Source organism: Festucalex cinctus, chromosome 2, assembly GCF_051991245.1.
Source record: "Festucalex cinctus isolate MCC-2025b chromosome 2, RoL_Fcin_1.0, whole genome shotgun sequence".
Lineage (NCBI taxonomy): Eukaryota > Metazoa > Chordata > Actinopteri > Syngnathiformes > Syngnathidae > Festucalex > Festucalex cinctus.
In genome coordinates this window covers 24816940-24836561 of record NC_135412.1, presented here as the reverse complement: position 1 = coordinate 24836561, position 19622 = coordinate 24816940, and the positions used below count along the sequence as shown (strand labels likewise).

At 37.8% G+C, this 19622-nt stretch overlaps 2 protein-coding genes across 4 annotated transcripts; one reads left to right on the top strand and one right to left on the bottom strand.

Annotated features, from left to right (window-relative positions):
- Window positions 1–981: 981 nt before the first annotated feature.
- LOC144014262 (ras-related protein O-RAL-like) lies at window positions 982–6729 on the bottom strand. Of its 3 annotated transcripts, none has more exons than XM_077513962.1 (5): window positions 6657–6729; window positions 5512–5643; window positions 5235–5443; window positions 2784–2958; window positions 982–1485 (listed from the first exon to the last, which is right to left on the bottom strand). In XM_077513962.1, the coding sequence occupies exons 2-5, from the start codon at window positions 5623–5625 to the stop codon at window positions 1378–1380; spliced, it is 606 nt and encodes a 201-aa protein (XP_077370088.1). In that variant the 5' UTR covers window positions 5626–5643; window positions 6657–6729; the 3' UTR covers window positions 982–1377. The 3 variants fall into 3 exon arrangements, with proteins under 3 accessions (XP_077370088.1, XP_077370087.1, XP_077370086.1); XM_077513961.1 differs by lacking the exon at window positions 6657–6729 and adding an exon at window positions 6348–6650 and having other exon boundaries at window positions 5512–5648; XM_077513960.1 differs by lacking the exon at window positions 6657–6729 and adding an exon at window positions 6348–6650.
- Window positions 6730–8412: 1683 nt separating this feature from the next.
- Window positions 8413–16454, top strand: LOC144015042 (inhibin beta B chain-like). The gene is made up of 2 exons (XM_077515356.1): window positions 8413–9057; window positions 15337–16454. The coding sequence occupies exons 1-2, from the start codon at window positions 8631–8633 to the stop codon at window positions 16116–16118; spliced, it is 1209 nt and encodes a 402-aa protein (XP_077371482.1). The 5' UTR covers window positions 8413–8630; the 3' UTR covers window positions 16119–16454.
- The last annotated feature ends 3168 nt before the right edge of the window (window positions 16455–19622 follow it).

The following is a 19622-nucleotide window of genomic DNA, read 5'->3' as shown; positions in this document are numbered from 1 at the left end:
AAAAAAACAGTTTCTCTGACTATTTTTTGGGGGAGCTTTGTTTTTTTTGAGTATTTTTTCCCTGTTTATATATATATATATATATATATATATATATATATATATTTTACTGAATAGTTTTTATGTCAAAAACAAAATAAAAACAAAAAACAAAAACAAAAAAAACAGTGAAAAATATATTCAGAAAAACAGGAGGAAAAATTAATCAGAAAAACAGGAGAGAAAAAATTATTCCAAAAAAACAGAGCACCAACTTCTGTTTTTTGGAGTTTTTTTTTTTTTTTTTTACCACTGAACTTCAAGTGACCTGTTACAGACCACTGACCTGTATATATTACTGGATAACCCATACACGCCAGTGCAAGCCGTTGAAGTCACCGGGCGGCCATCTCGCGAGCAGACTACTGGATAAACTACACGTACAGGTGAGAAATATACAGTTCGTAGTCAGTTAGTATAAGGCCGGAGGCGCGGGGGAAGGAGGGTGGGGGTTGTGCAGTTTTTTTTTTTTCCCCTTGTTAAAAAATAGTGACCACCCAGGTACAAACACCCCACCCCAGGCCTTATACTAACTGCCTACGAGCTGTATATGGCTCAACTGTACGTCCAGTAGTCTGCTTGTGAGTTGGGAGTAACAAGATGGCCGCCCTGTGACTTCAACGGCTTGCACTAGCGTGTATAGGCTAGCGGCTATCCAGTCATATATACAGGTCAGTGGTCTTCAACAAGTCACTTGGAGTTCATAGTTTAAAAAATAAAATCTCCGAAAATCATTAGTTGGCACTCTGTTTTTTTTGAATAATGTTTCCCGCCGTTTTTCTGAATCATTTTCTGAGTAATTTGTCCTCCTGTTTTTCTGAATAATCACCCCCCAAACCCCCAACCCCCACCCCCGTTTTGGGATTTTTATTTTATTTGTTACGACAGAATAAAACATTAAGTAAAAGCTCCCCCCCAAAAAATTAACCAGAAAAACAGGAGTTTTTTTTGGTGCAATCTGCTTCCATACTTTTATTATCAAATCATGTTTTTGCCATGTTATGTCTGTAGTGAACACACAGAGTGATCCAGGTGTGATTTTTGTAACATTTAGAAGGCAAATGCTGAAGCGTGGGGAGAATGTAAAATGTGTTCGTAATCAAAAGTGATGTGAAAGGAAGCAAAGGTCCACACAAAGATAAGTTGACACTTTGGAACGTTTGAGAAAACCACAAGTGTGAGCTGTGTTCTGATGAGGAACAGGCCACTCCAGCTACTTCCTGTGACATGATTTCAGGCTGAAGCGGTGCTCCTGATGAATTAATTAAAGAGGAGTTGGCAAAGGTGATTGTCGGGCCGTCCGCAGCATTTTGTCTTCTTAGCGTGTTCTTTAGCGTGTTAAAGTATGCAGCAGCGCTTTTTCTTCTTCTTTCCGCTTGGCCCGTTTTTGTCCATGCTCTCCGCCATTTTCTTCACGCGCACCTCACGCATTAGGTCGAAGAACACCTGCGAGAAACCCAGCGTTAGCAGAGAGCATGTTCGACACGATCTCTGGAGATAAAACATCAGCGCATGTGTAGAGTTGCAAAGGGGAGGAAGAGTGCCAGTCAATTTCCATGGCAAGTTAAGATGGGAAATTATGGAAATATAAAAAAATTAAAAAATTAATAAAATAATATATAAATTAAATAAATAAAATATAAAATCAAATGAAACAACTCCATTAATTAAGGAATAACTATTTTGGTTCAACTTTCATTTTATATTGTGTAATTCCACTTTTGACTACTAGACGGCGGCGAACTTGGAAAAATGACAAAACAGGAAGTACTGTACATCTTTGGTCATGATTATGAATGTTAATGTATATTGCAGGGTTATTATAGTTTTGGAATTTTCATTTTAGTTATTTTTTATTTCATTTTGAGTTTATTCTTTAATGTAGTTAGTTTTACCGGTAATTAGTTTTTAGGGTGGTTCTCTTAGTTTTGATTAACGGTAGTTTTAGCTATTTAATGAATGCTTCATTTTAGTTTAGTTTTAGTTGATTTCAGTATTAGTTTTAGAAGAAAATATGTATTACTTGTGCGCAATATTTAAAAACCACCATGGGAGTGACGTCATCTGAAAGTGCTTTTCTATTGGCTGCTGCTAGATGACATCACTTTTGCGTGACACATTTTCAAACGTCCTTATTCCGGTTCATATCAAAATAAATCTACTTCAAATCACATTTAAAATCATCCCCAAAGACTCATGCGTTAAATTAATTACCAAAGACTAAAACGAAGGACATTTTGTGCTATAATTATAGTTAGTTTTGCAAACATAAAATGTAGTTCAGTTAGTTTTGTTTTTTAAAAAGCATGTTCGTTTTTATTTTGTTTAGTTAACAAAATTTTTTTTTTGTTTAGTTTTTTTGTTAGTTTTAGTTAACTAACATAACTTTGGTATATTGTGAGATGCTAAGTTTGTTAATTTGGAAAAGGTGGGATTTGTTTACTGTAAACAAAGAAGAATCGGCACACAGTTAATATATTACATACATGTTCAAATGTACTTCTCATATTTCAAAAATGTGTTTAAAGATCTTTATTAAAATAAGTGCCATAAGTGCTATAAAAAAAACCCCATATATTTATATAGTGGTTCATTCCTGTTTAATACCATCAATCTCTATAAAAAGTTGCCGACATTTATAATTGCTGAATCACAATATTTTTTTTTTAAAAAAAGCAGAAAAACAAAAATATACACAACACTGACTTTTTTTTTTTTTTTTTTCCCCGAGTGTACATGCGTACCTTATCAACGTTGGCTCTGGTCTTAGCCGAAGTCTCCACATACTGAACGCGCCACTCGTTGACTTTTTCCACCACCTCCTCAACACTAACTTTTCGACGGTCCTCCAGGTCCGACTTGTTCCCCACCAGCAGCATGGGAATGCTCTCCTCTTCCTTCACACGCAAAATCTGCTCCCTGTGCGAAACAGAACATTGAACATGCTTCAAACTAACAATGTGATCACAAAAGTACTTTGACACTGTACTTCTTCAGTGTGATGAATCTTGGGTGAAAAAAAATGACGTTAGTAAAAGTACAAGTATTGATTCAACTTGTACAGAATCTGAAATGGAATCAACTTATTTGCTCCCAAAAACGTATAAATAAGCTTTTTAAAAATGTTTAAGTGTCTCAAAGACATATTTATACGTTTTTTTGTTTTGTTTTGTTTTTTTACTGATGAGATAATAGACTTTAATCCTTCTTTTGATAGGTTCCATGTTTTAATAGCAATAGAACACAATATTCTTTTGGCCTTGCCAAATCCAGTAAAACAGCTGGGAGCAAACGGGATTGCTTCTGTGAAAATGGCTGCAAGCGAATCAGTTAAGTACAAAACTAAAAATGAATTTTTACTGTCAATTACATACAACACCCATTTTGATACAAACAACCCTGCGCACAAAATACTTGTCCTCTTAACTTGCATAATTCTCATGCTGAGGCAAACAAAAAAACAAAACAAAAACATTGCATGTCGTAGGGCTGCTACATTATGAAGAAAATATTCATCACGATTATTTTTTGGGGGACAAAACAATAAAATGTTTAAACATAAAAAAATATTAAGACAAATAAAATTATTTGAAACACCATAATTATGCAAGTTTCTTTGGGATGAAACAAAATGTATTAAATTAGTTATTTTCAATAAAAAAAAAAAAAAAAAGGTTCAAATGTATAAATTTAAACAACTCAAAATTAGTATAAATAATCTTTTTTTTTCCGATTCTGCTGATTTTGTAATTGTGGAGTGTAATATTTGAAATTGTCATTGATTTACGGTTGTTGTTTTTTGTTAAAACTAAGACTAACTAGCCTTTGTTGCATGAACTTTTAACTAGTGAACTGACTAACAAAAAATGGTAAATTAAATAATAATAGTAAGTGAAAAAATATACCTTACCTGTAGGGGTGTGAATTGCCTCGTACCTGACGATTCGATTCGTATCACGATTCACAGGTCACGATTCGATTCGATACCGATTAATCCCGATACGAATTTATAAGTCGATTGTTGCGATTTTTTTTCATTCAAATTTAGAAAATACTAATCAGTAAGCTTGTAGAGTGTAAGATTTATATGAAAATGTATTATTTATTTATCTGAAATTTCAGTCTTATAGAGGTTGTAATCTGTTTCATGTTTAAACAGCATTAAAATAAAATATTAAGGCTTAATGTTCCGTTCATATAACATTCTTCCATGCTTAAGGTGTGAATCCTAAAAAAAAAAAAAAAAAAATCGATTTTGCCTATTATTGAATCGATTCGAGAATCGCGCGATGTAGTATCGCGATATATCGCCGAATCGATTTTTTTTAACACCCCTACTTACCTGTATGTTGTATAGTGTTTCCTCGTTTACCGCAGGTGTTACGTTCCACAATTTACCCGCGATAATGGAAATCCAGGTTAATATAAAAAAATAATAATAATAAAAAATAAATAAATCTGTTAATTATAAATATTTTTTCGTTTGTTATGCATGTTTTTTCGTTTGGTGTGATTTTTACTTCAATATAAATGCTTTTTCATTCATAATATATGTTCTTTTTTCATTTACACTAATTTTTTCCATTAAAAGAATTTTTTTTTTAAATTTATTACAGTATACAGCACAGGATATATATATTTTTTCATTTATTATATGATTGTTCCTTCATTATGAATGCTTTTTCATTCATCATTTTTTTTTTTTATTTACAGTCTTTTTTTTTTTTTCATTAAAAGTATGTTTTTAATTGACTTGTTATACAAGCACAGTATATATTTTCTATCACTGTAATGCAGTGTCATGCAGCGACAGGACAAACACCGTTGGAAAGGTCTCGTCGAGACGAATCTGCGGGTTCCCGAATTTCCCCAGTCGGACGTACGGTTCGACAGATACGGCCGTGCAAAGACAGAGAAAAAAATAAACCAAAAAGCATGTGAAAAAATGAATAAATAAAATTAAAAGCAAGCTGTATAAAAATCTGTAAAACTGTAATAGCAGAATTGCCTGACTTATTTTTTTAACTTCCTGTCACGATATATTAGGAGGAAAAAAATGTGCTTGCTAAAAATTTATTTTTCATTGTTTTTTTTTTTATTTTTATTTATATCAGTGTATATTCTCAGACATTAAAGCCAATCTTTTTTCGTGCATAGCAACAAAAAAATACTTGTTTGAAAACAGGCGATTGTACCTTAACTCTGTAGTGGCCACGAAGGACTCGTATTCTGTGATGGAAAAAACGAGCAGGAAGCCCTCCCCGCTGCGGAAGTAGTTGTCTCTGATGGCGGCGTAGTCCTCCTGTCCGGCCGTGTCCAGAATGTCGATCTGAACGTCCTCGCCGTCGAGGACCACCTTCTTCCTGTAGCTGTCCGCCTTGGTGGGCTCATAATCTTCCACAAACTGCAAGCACACAAACCATGGAAAACGCGAGCGAGGCTACCGGGAGTGGCAAGGATTGCATATCTCACCTCGTCGTACATGAACTGCAGCGTGAGGGCGGATTTCCCAACACCGCCGCTGCCCACCATGATCACCTTGTGCAGCGCCAGAGACGTCTGGTTCTTGTTTTTGCTCGAGGCCATGATGCCTCACAGCAACACCTGCACTGACCAGCGTTGGGAATTAAAAAACAGTTTTAAGTATAATAAATTTGATACTGTTTATTTTAATACAGATTCGTTTATTACTTGTGCTTGCAAAAAAAAGAAAAAGAAAACATGGGAAGAGACCATGGGAAAAAAATAATTTGCATATTGAATCGCCATAATGAGGACTGGAAAAAAGTGCAATCATTTTATTTTTCAAAATGGTCCAGCCCTACTCTGGTAAGTATGAATGAAAGTTGTAATTATGTGACGTAATATTTGCACACTTTGTGCAAGGTAGTAAGTCCAATATTATTGACATTGATACTGTACACCAAATCTACATTTTATGAAACTAGATTCAATCAATCAAGTTAATGCTTAATAAAAGTGAGGGTATTAATCAAACAGAAAAATAATAATTCAAAGTTCGTAAGTAAACTGACAACCAATCAACGAGTTTCGACAAGCCTCGTCCAAGCTTCCGCCCTCAAACCAAATTCCGACTCTGATTGGATTAAAGTCTTTTCTGGAAACGCCCCCGAGACACACGATTGGCTGATGCTAGTGACGCTCACGTGATACTCTGGTTCCGATAGCGCTCGCTGTCTTTCCCCTCAGGGGGAAACAATCGAGTTAAAACGACGTTACGGCTTGTCAACAAGTAGAAGAAACATGAAGCGAACTGGAACTGTAAAGAAAATCGTCCGCAAACTCACCTGCTAGTACTTGTCTCACTTGTTTGCAAAGTTTTCCGCCATACAGCGTAGCGATAGAAAATCAAGTTGGACTAGCAGCAGACTTTTTGTGCCGCACCTTGTGTTGTGGCCGAAACAGCCAAAGACGGAATAGCGGCAGGAAGACTCACTCCGACAGCACAAAATGTCACCACGAGGGTGGCAACTGGAGACTGTTAATAGCTAAGACATGCCGCAAATCTCACGCCATCAAAGTTTATTCAGTGCAATATTATACACTAAGTGGTAATGTTGAAAAGAAATTCGGCTTCACACGAGCATCTAATTCACCTGACAAATCTGGGAAAGAGGCGAAGAGTGACACATCGACTTGTCTTCTGCTTTGGATAAGGGCAGAAACTTGGACAGGATATGGCGTAACAGGACGTCCTGATCTGTATTTCGTGAAAATCGTTTATATCATAATGAATTTATATATTAGTATGCCCCATGATTTTAACAAAGTATAGTGTACAGAATTTGTTAAAAAAATAAAATAAAAATCAACAGAAATGGTATACAAACTCACCAAATTCACAAAAACGCTATATATTCCTTATACTCAATAATTATACTTTAATAATAAAAATTAAAATAAATGTTAAATACAAAATAAGATAGTGTTAAACTAAAAAAATTTAAAATAAACTTAAATATAAAGTGTAATAATAATACGTTTTTAGTTTTATTGTTTCAAACAGATAATCTAGAGAAATAATTGTTTATATAAACCATATAACCATAACAATCAACAGATATTGGTTTGCTTTGCATACATATGGAGTATATGAGTATATCATGTTGCCAAATTAATTAAGTCATTTGTTATAATGGTTATTCTCTTATTTTTTGACAATTCCATTATCGCACGTTTTCATGGAAAAAAAAGAAGCTAAAAACTTAAGACATGTAAATGAGTAAAATTACTTTTGTAACGCGTTTGCCAATGAGTATTTTTATTTATTTGCAATTGTTTTGTGAACTTACTTTTGGGTTTGTATTTAGTTCTACATGTTGAAGTGTTTTGTGTACTGCGCATGTCATGAGTGCAAAAGAGGCAACATCATCTTGGTTATACTATCAATAAACATTCGTCGTCGATTGGTTTTAAGCCTCTAGACACTCACTGATTTGCATGCTATGTTTAATGAGAAATAATAAAGTTGGCTGGGTGATGAGGTTTTAACTCATTCTTACCAAAGCAGGCAAATAAAGAAATAAGATGAGATAGACATTCATTTCTCTGCAGTTTTACTAGTTCAAAGAAAGATGGCACTGTTTCACCGCTTTCGTTTTTTTCCCCCTGTAATTTTAGTAGTTCGAAGAAAGAGGGCACTCTTTCACCACTTGCTCATTTAATTTCACTTCTCAAACTTCACTTCCTAAACTTCCCTTTTAAGCAACAGATTAATATTAAAAGTTAGGAAAGAGAGTTCTTACCCCGCCTCCCTTTATAGATAGTTTAAAATTGAACACAATACCGCAATTGCACTTGCTCTGTGAGAGCAGCTGAGTTAAGTTTTAACTAACAAATGTTATGCGGACTAACTGGAAACACGTGAGTTTACTTTGCATATGAGCAAAGTAGCTCAGTGTTTTACATTCACATGATTTGAAATCTTATGCAGCGTAATAGCGGATATACACCACAAGTTTTATTGTGGAGAAGGATTAAATTCATTTTGAGCGTCATGCGTCTTGCCTGTAAAATATGAAGACAATACAGAAGAGTCAAGTTAAACTTATTGTTCCATCTGACAAGCAGTAAAAAAGAAAAAAGAATTGCGAGGCACTTGTGCACCGCGGTCTTGTTTCACATGAAAAACTTCGAGTGAAACGTGAGCAATCATTGAGAATTTCTCCTGGACTCCACCCACCCCATCACTGGCCACGCCCATCCGCGTCTCCAAGCGACTTGGTGGTGTGGTGCGTCGTGGGTCCCAGATGCCAGAATGGACTCAATCGCTGGCGCACCTCCTCCTCCTCTTCATCCTCATCCTCCTCGGAATCAATCCAACAGCCGTGTTTGGGAATTTACGAAGAAATGTCGCAACTTTTCAAATGGATTCGCATTTTGTGGAGTACGTTGAAGGGTTCCGGTTAGGTTTCGCTGACTGGATGAAGCGTCCACTCGTCATCTTCCCCGCAGCTGCACGAACTCGTTGACGTGATGTAACAAGAGTGTTCCCCGGACTTCACTTTGAACTTGATGACTTGAAGTAAAAGCGGGAGCAAAAAGTTCTTCTATTCATTCTCAAACGGAAAATGACTTGTTGGCTCTTCCGATTGGCCGCGCTCTCCACTTGCGTCCTCTGCATCCTCTGCACCGCTGCGCCCAGTACCGAGAGCGAGCCGGAGGCGCGCACTCCGTCCCGGGATAGTTGCGCGTCTTGCGGCGTCGTCGCTCAGCCGGAGCTGGGGGTCGCTGGCGCCGCCGAACCCGAACCCGGGCGGCCGGACGCGGACTTGTTGGAGGCGGTCAAGAGGCACATCCTGAGCAGGCTGCAGATGAGGAAGCGGCCCAACATCACGCACCCGGTACCGAAGGCCGCCATGGTGACGGCGCTGCGGAAGCTCCACGCCGGGAAGCTGCGGGAGGACGGCAGGGTGGAGATCCCCAACCTGGACGGGCACCCGATGAGCAACGACGCCCTGGAGGAGAGCTCGGAGATCATCAGCTTTGCGGAGAAAGGTGCGTCGTCCACTTGTTCGCAAACTTTTTACACCAACTAAACAAAACAAACACTGAACTAACATTAAAATACAGTTACATTGTGCATAGTAGAGTAGAGTTTGTTTGTTTTTTACTCTAAAAAGAGTCTATTTGGTCCCACTCTAAACAGAGTAAAAATGTGCACTTGCAAATGTCAAATATTTTGTATGCGAGAATGGTTTTGGTCTCCTTTTGTATATTGGCAAACAGTAGAAGTGGCATAGCACAGGTGCGAGAATGCAGGAAGGTCATGAGTTTGTTCCTCAACACTTATGTAACTTCCATCCATCCATTTTCTTGACCGCTTATTCCTCACAAGGGTCGCGGGGGGCGCTGGAGCCTATCTCAGCTGGCTCTGGGCAGTAGGCGGGGACATCCTGGACTGGTTGCCAACCAATCGCAGGGCACACAGAGACGAACAACCACCCACACTCACACGCACACCTAGGGACAATTCGGAGCGCCCAATTAACCTGCCATTCATGTCTTTGTAATGTGGGAGGAGACCGGAGTACCCGGAGAAGACCCACGCGGGCACGGGGAGAACATGCAAACTCCACCCAGGAAGGTCCGAGCCTGGACTCGAACCGGAGACCTCAGACTTATGTAACTTAAATAATAATAATAATAATAATAATAATAATAATAATAATAATAATAATAATAATAATAATAATAATAATAATGAACTAATACAATGTAGGCTACTCAAAAAATGTCCTTCTAAGATTTACTTGGAATTTCTGAATGAAATAAAATGTACTATTATTCTGGTAACCACAGCTTCCAGGTTTTGTTCTGTAAAAACGTTTTTTTTTTACACATGGTTTTACATGTGTAAAGAAAATGTTTGCTTTTAACGGAACAAAACCTGGAAGCTGTAGTCACCAGAATAACTAATAATAAAAAAAATACTGTGCAAATACAAACAACCTTACAGAACTTGTACCTTTAAAACTTGTAGATTCAACAATCATTTACTGACAGCTTAAAAACAACAGGTTAGCATGTGTTAGTGGAAGAGTGGTCGGCTTGCAACCCCTGAGGTTGTTGGTTGGATCCCAGCGCTGTTTGATGGTGTTAAAGATCCATGACAAAGTAATCTAAGTTCAGTTGTTTCTGATGCTGTGAAATGAGTAGTTAAAGCACTTTGAGGGCCTTGTAAGGCAGTAAAGCGCTACACAAATAAAATGCCATTTTCCAAGCACATGCTGCGTTTATACTAATTTGTTCTGTAAAATTTACCGGTACATGCAGTTACTGTTTATTGTACATTCAACACCATTAAAATAAACAAGTTGTTCTGTAATTTTACTGAATTTCCCTGCCGGTTTTTCCCCCTAAAAACAACGGATTTTATTTTATTTTTTTTACAGTGTAGGTTTTTGTCATGGGATAGGCCAATACTCTTGTACACAGTAAAAATACTTTGAGTAAAATTTACTCAAGTATTTTATTCTCTTCTAAATGTAAATTTTACTTTGTTTAGTGTAGCACCAAATAGACGTACTCTACAAAATTTACTGTAAACGTCTAACTGTTCATCAAAAACGAGACAAATATGGTGAACTCTGTATTTTATTATTTTTAAAATAGTCAGTGCATGCACAAGTGCACATTTAGTAAAATAAAATAAAACAAATGTACTCAGTGTTTGAATAAAAAAAAGTTAACTAAAAGGTACTTCTTGTACACATCAAACTTTAAAATTCAAACACTTCTTGAACAGAAAATACAATAAAAGTAAATTAAACTGTACTTAACTTATAGGCAATTTAGTAGACATGCAACAAAAGCTCATATGTAGGGGAGACCGGGGATAGTTGTATCACTTTTTGTACTTTGATATATTTCTTAGAATCAATACATCATATATAAACCAAACTTATACCAGATGAAAGACCAAAGTCTTGGGTATATTTTTTGTACTCATGTCATTTTCGTACTTTGTGTCAGTGAAGAGTTATAAGCCATCAAATAGAGGGAGTGAACATGTGACATGTTGCCCCACCAATGGGTAAGTTGTCACACTATATGGGGTAAGATGTCACGTTGGATTTTGCAACTAATAAAACAAGGAGTAAAATTATCTTTGTTCTCCTGTTTTGTTTTGTTTGTTTGCTTTTTCGGTCAGAGAAATTGTTTAACATTAATCTTGACAAATTACTATAGCCATTGAGCAAACTTTAACATAAATATGAAATAAATTAAAGTCCTTGGGAAATGCTGGCATGTAGGTCAATTGCTCTCAGCCTCAAATGTCTGTTTTGCTTCCCTTAAACTGGAATTTGAGATTAAATTTTTTTTTTTTTTTAAATTAAAGCATTTCAATTAAAGGATGGATGGTTCATTATGAAACTTAAACCAGTCCTGACATGTTGGCATGCTGTAGTTCCAACAACTGGAAAATCCATTTTTATCAATAAAACAAAACCTATCAAAGTAAATTCCTCATTCTTCGAACTCATCATCTGAAGAACAATTCCGGCATACATAAACAGAGTTGCCAGAGGTGCATTTTTCATTGGCCCATTCTTTGAACATGTGACAACAAACCCCAAAATGACTGAGACAAGTTGCCCCGAACGACCATGTTGGCTAAAACTTGCTCTCGTTCAAAGTTAGCTTAAAACAGAGCAGTGACTGAGGCATGACAAGATGCCTGAATCTCTCCACATGATTTGCAGTTTGAATTTGTCTATGTACGACGACTGTTTCAAAATATATGTAGGGGAAAATTTTTACTTTGGGTTGTACAAAACAGATAACTGGCACTCATCTCAGCTCACAATGTGCTATTCTCTTCTCAGACAGTACACAACCCCTGACCATTAATTCGAAGAAAACTAGTATTCCACTTTTTCGTTGCGCCCTCTGGTGGAGAAGAAAATTGCAATGTGACAACTTACCCGTGATACAACTAGCCCCGGTCTCCCCTATCTCATGAGGGGACGAGAAAATGTTCCTAAGAAAAAAAAAAAAAAATATGAAAGTGACAAATACTCAAGTCATTTTTTTGGTCACACCTGTTGCTGTCAGCACCTTGTCTTGTGTTCACGTGCTGCAGAAAAAGTCGGCCACATTCCTGTGAACGAACGCAAGCAGTGATGTCATCTTTGACAGCTTTTACTTTCAGATGTTTCTGTCAACAGTCACCGGGCTGCATTAGCGCCTTGAGTGGCTTCCAGCTGACTACAACACTTGAATCCGGTGTGTGTGTGTTTGTGTGTCCGCCACATTTTGAAGAATGACTGCCCTTGAACCGACGACGTGCGCTCGCATCGGTCATGCGTGTGCGCGCTTGCATGAAGATGTGCAACCAAGTGGGAAGTTCTAAGTTGATCTCGGGTTCTCAGTGTCAAGTTTCAATCGGCTCCGCTCAGAGTTCACCAAAGTTCAGTCTTGAAGAATTGCTCTCTAATCTTCTTCACCTGTCAAACAGCATGTACGACGTATGCGCTACCTGTCCCGTACGTGTGCTCACGCTTGGCCTGAGCCCACCGGTGATGAGGCTCTTCATTTATTTTGATCGTAACTTTTGGGTCCCTCACAGGGCCGTTGTGACTGTGAACAACATATCAATCACAATCATCTTTTTTGGCCAAGGATGTCAAAACATATGATGAATTTATTTGTTGCTGACAGTCTGAGAGGTTCACTAGAAACAAGCAACTATGAAAAAACAAAGACATGACACAAAAGTATAGAGGGTGTTTGTTTACAAATGCAAGAGTACCATTAGTGCTGATAGCTGTGCAAAAGATGCCGAGTAATCAAGCAAGGATAAAGTGATCAACAGTGCAGTAATTACAACAGGTGCACACACGATGCAGGTAATTGTTACACCATTTAAAGTGACTTGTATTGTAGCAATTGCGATGAAACTTTAAATTGTGCAATGATGCAGAAAGTCCTTGAGCGCTTTAATGTGTCTATTAAGGGAGACCGGCGGTAGTTGTATCACTTTTTATATTTTGATATATTTCTTGGAATCAATACATCATATAAACACAATGTATACCAGATGAAAGATCAAAGTCTTGGGTATATTTTTTGTATTCATGTCATTTTCGTACTTTGTGTCGGTGCAGAGTTAACAGCCATCAAATAGAGGGAGTGAACATGTGACATGTTGCCCCACCAATGAGTAGGGTTGCCAACGTTCTCATCCCGAAATAAGGGATAGGTGCACAGCACGGTGTCATGGTAGTGTGAGCATGATGTGTGAAATCAGTGTATATTCTTATATTCTGATTAGATTTGAAAAGCGCTAAGTTTGTACATTCATATACATATATATATATATCTATATCTCTCTCTCTCTCTCTCTCTCTCTCTTTATATATATATATATATATATATATATATATATATATATATATATATATATATATATATATACATACTAGGCATGTGCTCATAAAATCGATACGGCAATATATTGTTGCGGGCCTCATTATAATACACGTATCGATACGCAGGCGTCAGAATCGATATTGCTCGTTAACTTTAAAGAGGCAGTTAACGTTTGCCTTTGCAGCTTGCATTGTACCTAAAAAATAAAAACCAGCAGCGTCTTTGAAGTTAATTGCCTTCAATTAATGCAAAAATAGCTCACCCGTGATTGGACAATGTCTTGCTAAGAAAAATGAAAGCAAGGAAGAATATCAACATTTATTTACTCGTAAACTTAACATGGCACATTTCATTAATGTACCAATTTTCATATATTTTGATTAAAAACTAAATAGAATGTGTTACATGAAAAAAAATGCTGTTTTTATTTCCCCAAATATTTCAAATGAGCACATTATAGAGCTGTAATTTTAATACTTTGATATTTTTGCTCATATTGGCTCATGCCTATTAATATATGTATATATTAATATATGTATATATATATATATATATATATATATATATATATATATATATATATATATATATATATATATATATATATATACTATATATGTACTATATATGTGTGTATGTACTATATATGTACTACTAGCCTGACACGTTCTTCTTCCACTGTTGATCAAATCGCTCACGCACATTGTAAAAACGTAAACAACAACGACGACAAAAAAAAAACAAAACCAAAAAAAAACGTTTGGAGTCCAATGCCATAGAAACGAAGGCTAAGAAGCTCAAATCACCCGGCAGTGGATAAGCAGCACCCAGGCTTCGCTGCAGCCAGTCCGCCGTTCCCCTGCTGGCACGTCCTCCTCCGAGCACAGCCACCCGCATGCTACGTGTAGACTGGGCCTTAATCTTGCCATCCCTTTCACGCTAAATGTTGCCGTCCACCACCTTTCATCCCGACTTACGACCGAGAAGGGATCGATCTTGAGGTTTGAAAACAACACATTTTTTTCTAAATGTCAAGATACTCGCTTCTTACCTTTTGGAGTAGAAAGAAAGCCCAGTTGTGAATCACTTTTCTAATCCGATCTCAACTCTCTCTCCACCGCTGAAATGTCAAACCAATGTTCACTCCCGTTCTTGCCCGGAGTCGGTCACTAGCAAGTTGAGATTTTTTTCGTGGCACTTTACATTGATTTCATTTTTTTTAAAAATTTATTTATTTATTTTTTATTTAGCCTTCCGCTCCGCAGAGTAACGGCAGGTGTCTGGGGCAAGCTAGATGCAGGTGGTGGTCTCTTCTGAGTAGACTCCATTGCAGCGAAATCTCTACTAGTTCCGTCTTCGAGACTCCAGGAAACAATGAATGAATGAGAACGCGCATGACGTCACATCCGCAGACAGAGGGCGGGAATTTTGAGCGAATCTGACCGGTTGCTTCCTGAAAAATATTGGCCAGAGGCTTGTAGGAGTACCCATTGTGAACAGCTAAGATGTTGGTCTACTAATTAGAATATGTTTTAGTCATAAATGGTCAAATAAAAAGGCTATTGTTAGGATATTTTTTTCTGGGGAAATCCTCCATATTTATTTAAATAAAGTGCAGTGAATACAGAATAGTTCTTTTCTCCGACCCATGTTTCGTTCCTTCTGATTGGATTGTGTGAGTTTTTGTCAGTGTGTTGTTTTTATTTTCATCAATTTTAGTCATCGCTATCGTCTCAATGAATGGCTTCTATTTTAGTTTTTGTTTCATTTTCATCTGGAAAAAATTTTTTGTGACGAAAATGTTTCATCGAGGGAATTATTACTGCTTCAAGAGAATTGTGAGGTCACCGCAGCGTGGTCCCGCTTTCATCGCTCCCTCCATTTTTCATTTTTTTTTTGCAGACGAGCTGGTGACGTCCAAATCCAGCTTGTTCTTCCTGATCTCCAGTGAGGGCAACCAGCGCCTGGACGTGACGCAGGCCACCCTCTGGCTCTACTTCAAGCTGCTGCCCCCGCCCGCGGAGGCGCGTCCCCGGCGGAAGGTGACGCTGAAGGTGTACTACCAGGACGCAGGCCTGAGCAGCAAGTGGAACCTGGTGGAGAAGTGCGTGGAGCTGAAACGCAGCGCGTGGCACACCTTCGCGCTGACCCGCGCCGTGCGCGCCGTCTTCGAGCGGGGCGAGCGGCGGCAGAACCTGGACGTGCGCTGCGACGGCTGCGCGGCCGCCGGCGCCGCGCCCGTCCTCCTCAGCGGCAGCGGCGACGACGAGTCGCACCGGCCCTTCCTGGCGGTGCAGGCTCGCCCGGCGGACGCCAAACACCGCATTCGCAAGCGGGGACTGGAATGCGACGGCAGCGGCGGCCTGTGCTGCCGCCAGCAGTTCTACATCGACTTCCGGCTCATCGGCTGGAACGACTGGATCATCGCGCCGTCCGGCTACTTCGGGAACTACTGCGACGGCAAGTGTCCGGCGTACATGGCGGGCGTCCCCGGCTCCGCGTCGTCCTTCCACACGGCGGTGGTCAACCAGTACCGCCTGCGGGGGATGAGCCCGGGCTCCGTCAACTCGTGTTGCATCCCCACCCGTCTGAGCACCATGTCCATGCTCTACTTTGACGACGAGTACAACATCGTCAAGCGGGACGTTCCCAACATGATCGTGGAGGAGTGCGGCTGCGCTTGAGCAAGCGGCTGAGGAAGTGGACACAGGCTTGTACATATATTTATGTTTGTTGATTGTACAGTGGTACCTTGACTTACGAGTGCCCACTAAAAACACAAAATGAAAACACCCACAAGTGGCGGTTTGACGGCATTACTGAGGGGGGTAGACTAGATTTTGTCAGAGGGTCACAGTTTTTAAGTGAAAGTCAAACGTAAAGATTTCTTGACAATATATCACATGTGACCTCACTAGACTAAACAACATTCTGATTCAGATTACATTTGTGGAATATGAGTTATGAAGCAAAAGCCAGCCATTTTAATCCATCTCAGGGGTCGGCCATTTTGCCACTTGCTGTCGACCGAAGATGACATCACAGTTGCTCGGGGCTCAGGCAACAACCAATCAGAGCTCACCTGTTGTCTGAAGCTGAGCTGTGATTGGTCGTTTCCAGAGACCTGAGCTACTGTGATGTCATCTTTAAAAAAAAATATTTTTTTTTCTTTTTTTCTTTAGCAACATCAGGTTAAAAGAAACAAAACAATTACAACAAAAGTTTCCAATATTGGTACTCAAAAGGAGCAGGTAGAAGTTCAGAAAACTTCCTACCCCTTATTTTCCACTATTTGTTTATACATATTTCTCATACAACAGAACCTCAAATTGAGGCCAAAAACAAAACAAAACAAAACATCAAAATATACGCCCTCATTTTAGAATTACAATATTTTGCCTAATCACTAAGGCAATTTACAGAAAACCAATCACAATTTCTGTCATAACTTGACTAAGTGCAATTTCTGGAGAAATTGCTTGGGAATGCTTAAAGCTGAATGCTAATAGCTGAATGCTAAAATTTGAATGCACGAAGAATGTTGATGAAGTAAATTGAGAGATAAATTGTTGGACAATGCGCTTTATCAACTGTGCCACCGAGCAGTATCAGACACCTGGTAATGATGATAAGATATGTATGGAAGTGGGCGTGGAACGTAATACTTAGAAAAGGTTCAACGTATGTCCCTTTGAAAACGAATGTGGGAAAGTTTATATTAAACGTTAAATTGTGCAGATACAGTAAATTGGAATCAGATTATATATACCCCAGGAGTCGTGAATTTTTGAAGCTAGTTGAAATTTGAACAGCATAAATTGGAAGTATAATTGTGGGACTGCTTCAGCAGGATTTTTTTTCACTCGCATTCACACATATAAGCTTCTGTGAGTGAGTGAAAAAAAAAATAAAAATCTGTGCGTGCTTTCAAATTACCGCGGGAGTGACGTCACGCAGCTGACACGTTCGCCCGGCCCCTTTTGCGACACTCCACCCCCCTGCTCTGCGATTGGCTGGAGGGATGTAAACACTGTCTTTCCACAGAAACGGCCCGCTGTTTACAAAACAAACACAAAACGGCAAAATACAGGCTGGGGGTGTGGCGGTTTAGGACAAAATCACCCCCACACCTCATGAAAAGCCCATATCTATAAATTGAGAAGTAGTTAGTTTGTTTGTTTAAATCCTGTATTTAAAAAGTGCATTTTCCTGAGTGAAACCGACAGACAGCCCCTTTAAACAATTAAAAATTAATTAAATTTCTTCACTGTATTTATTCATCTAATTTATCAATAGTATGAATTGTCTTCATTTAATGCCACACGGTATAGCAAGTCAGCGACGTAGTGTAACGCAAATCTTACAGAATGTTGCTTAGCATCTACTTGTGGGGGCGGCGACAGTGGGGGCCAGGCACGGAGTTAAGGGGATGCTGGACCCCCAAACCACCCCCAGAACCACCACTGGTAACACAGGAAACAAACACATCACGTACTAAACTTAAGCGCATGGTGTACAGTGGACCCCCACATACTTGCTGTCATGCACCCATGGTTTCACCTTTTTAAAATCTTTAAAAAGCAAAACAAAACAATTATTTATTTTTTTTGCTTGGTGGGGGGTTAAGTTTATTTTAATTATTAATTTTAATTCAGTTATTTTCGTTTTTTTCAGTGCACTTGTAATGGCCGTCACTTATATCGTTATTTGCAGGCCAGACCGGTCCCTATCAGGATTCTAATATAATTTGGATTTATCATTTTAGTTTTTATCTTGTTTGAACTTTTTGTTGTTGTTGTTGTTGTTTTTTTTTAATTCAGTTAGTTATTAATGTCAGAGTAGGTTTAATATTTTCAATTAGTGATTTTTTTTCGAAAATGCTTAATTGAAGATTACTTTTGATTAGTTTTAATTTGTCAAATTTCAAGTATTGTGTATAATGTCATAACATTTATACTTATACATTTATACTTCTCCAAAGGCACACAGAAAAACCAACATAAATACATTTAAAATGCTAATGTATGATATTAATTAAATTGACAGAGGTGATAATGGAAGGACATTTTTGCTATAATTATAGTTTTATAAACTTATAAGTTGTTTCAGTTTTCATTAAAAAAAATCATTTTGTTTTCATTTTAGTTTTGAAAACGGATACACATTTTTGCTATAATTATAGTTTTATAAAACTCATAAGTTACTTTTATAACAGTAAGCTGTAGTTTCAGTTTTCATAAAAATAAATAAATAAATAAATAATAATAATAATAATAATAATAATAATAATAATAATAATTTTGTTGCAACCAGTCCAGGATGTCCCCCGCCTACTGCCCAAAACCAGCTGAGATAGGCTCCAGCACACCCCGCGACCCTTGTGAGGAATAAGCGGTCAAGAAAATGGATGGATGGATAATTTTGTTTTCATTTTAGTTTGTATCTTGTTTGGATTTTTTTTTAAATCCAGTTATCAGTTTCGGAGTAGGTTTAATTATTTTTATTAGTTTTTTTCCCCCTCCAAAAAATGCTTAATTGAAGATTACTTTAGATTAGTTTTAATTTGTCCAGTATTGTGTATAATATCAATAACATTCATTTTCAAATGACTATTTGACATTCATATTTCTGTACAGACATACAGCAAAACTAACATAAATACATTTAAAATGCTTGTGATATTAATTAAATTGACAACAAAGGACATTTTTGCTATATTCATAGTTTTATAAACTCATACTATTATAAACACAAGATGTAAGTTTCGGTTATCATTTAAAAAAAAAAAAAACATTTTCCTTTTGTTTCGTTAATGAAAATGTTTTGTTTTTGTTTTTGTTTTTTTTTTCTTTCCAATTTTAGTTCTTGTTATTTTGTTAATTTTTGCCAGCTAATAACCATGGCCCCTCTCACCCGCGAATATTGGTGGTCTACTGTATAACCAACCGGAGCTGGAGACAGAGCTTGTCGCTCACTAGGCCACGCCTCTTAAACTCACACACAAATACTACAGTGTGTGTGTGTGACCTTTGGCTTCTCACAACCTGTTTTATTCTCTACATTGCCTTTGATTATGATTTTACATTTACATTTTACAATGCTGTCCTTTTTTTTTTTTTTTTTTTTTTTGTGTGTGGTGATTTTCCTAAGTCAAGGTAGCACTGTTTTAACATGGTCATGTGCTGGGA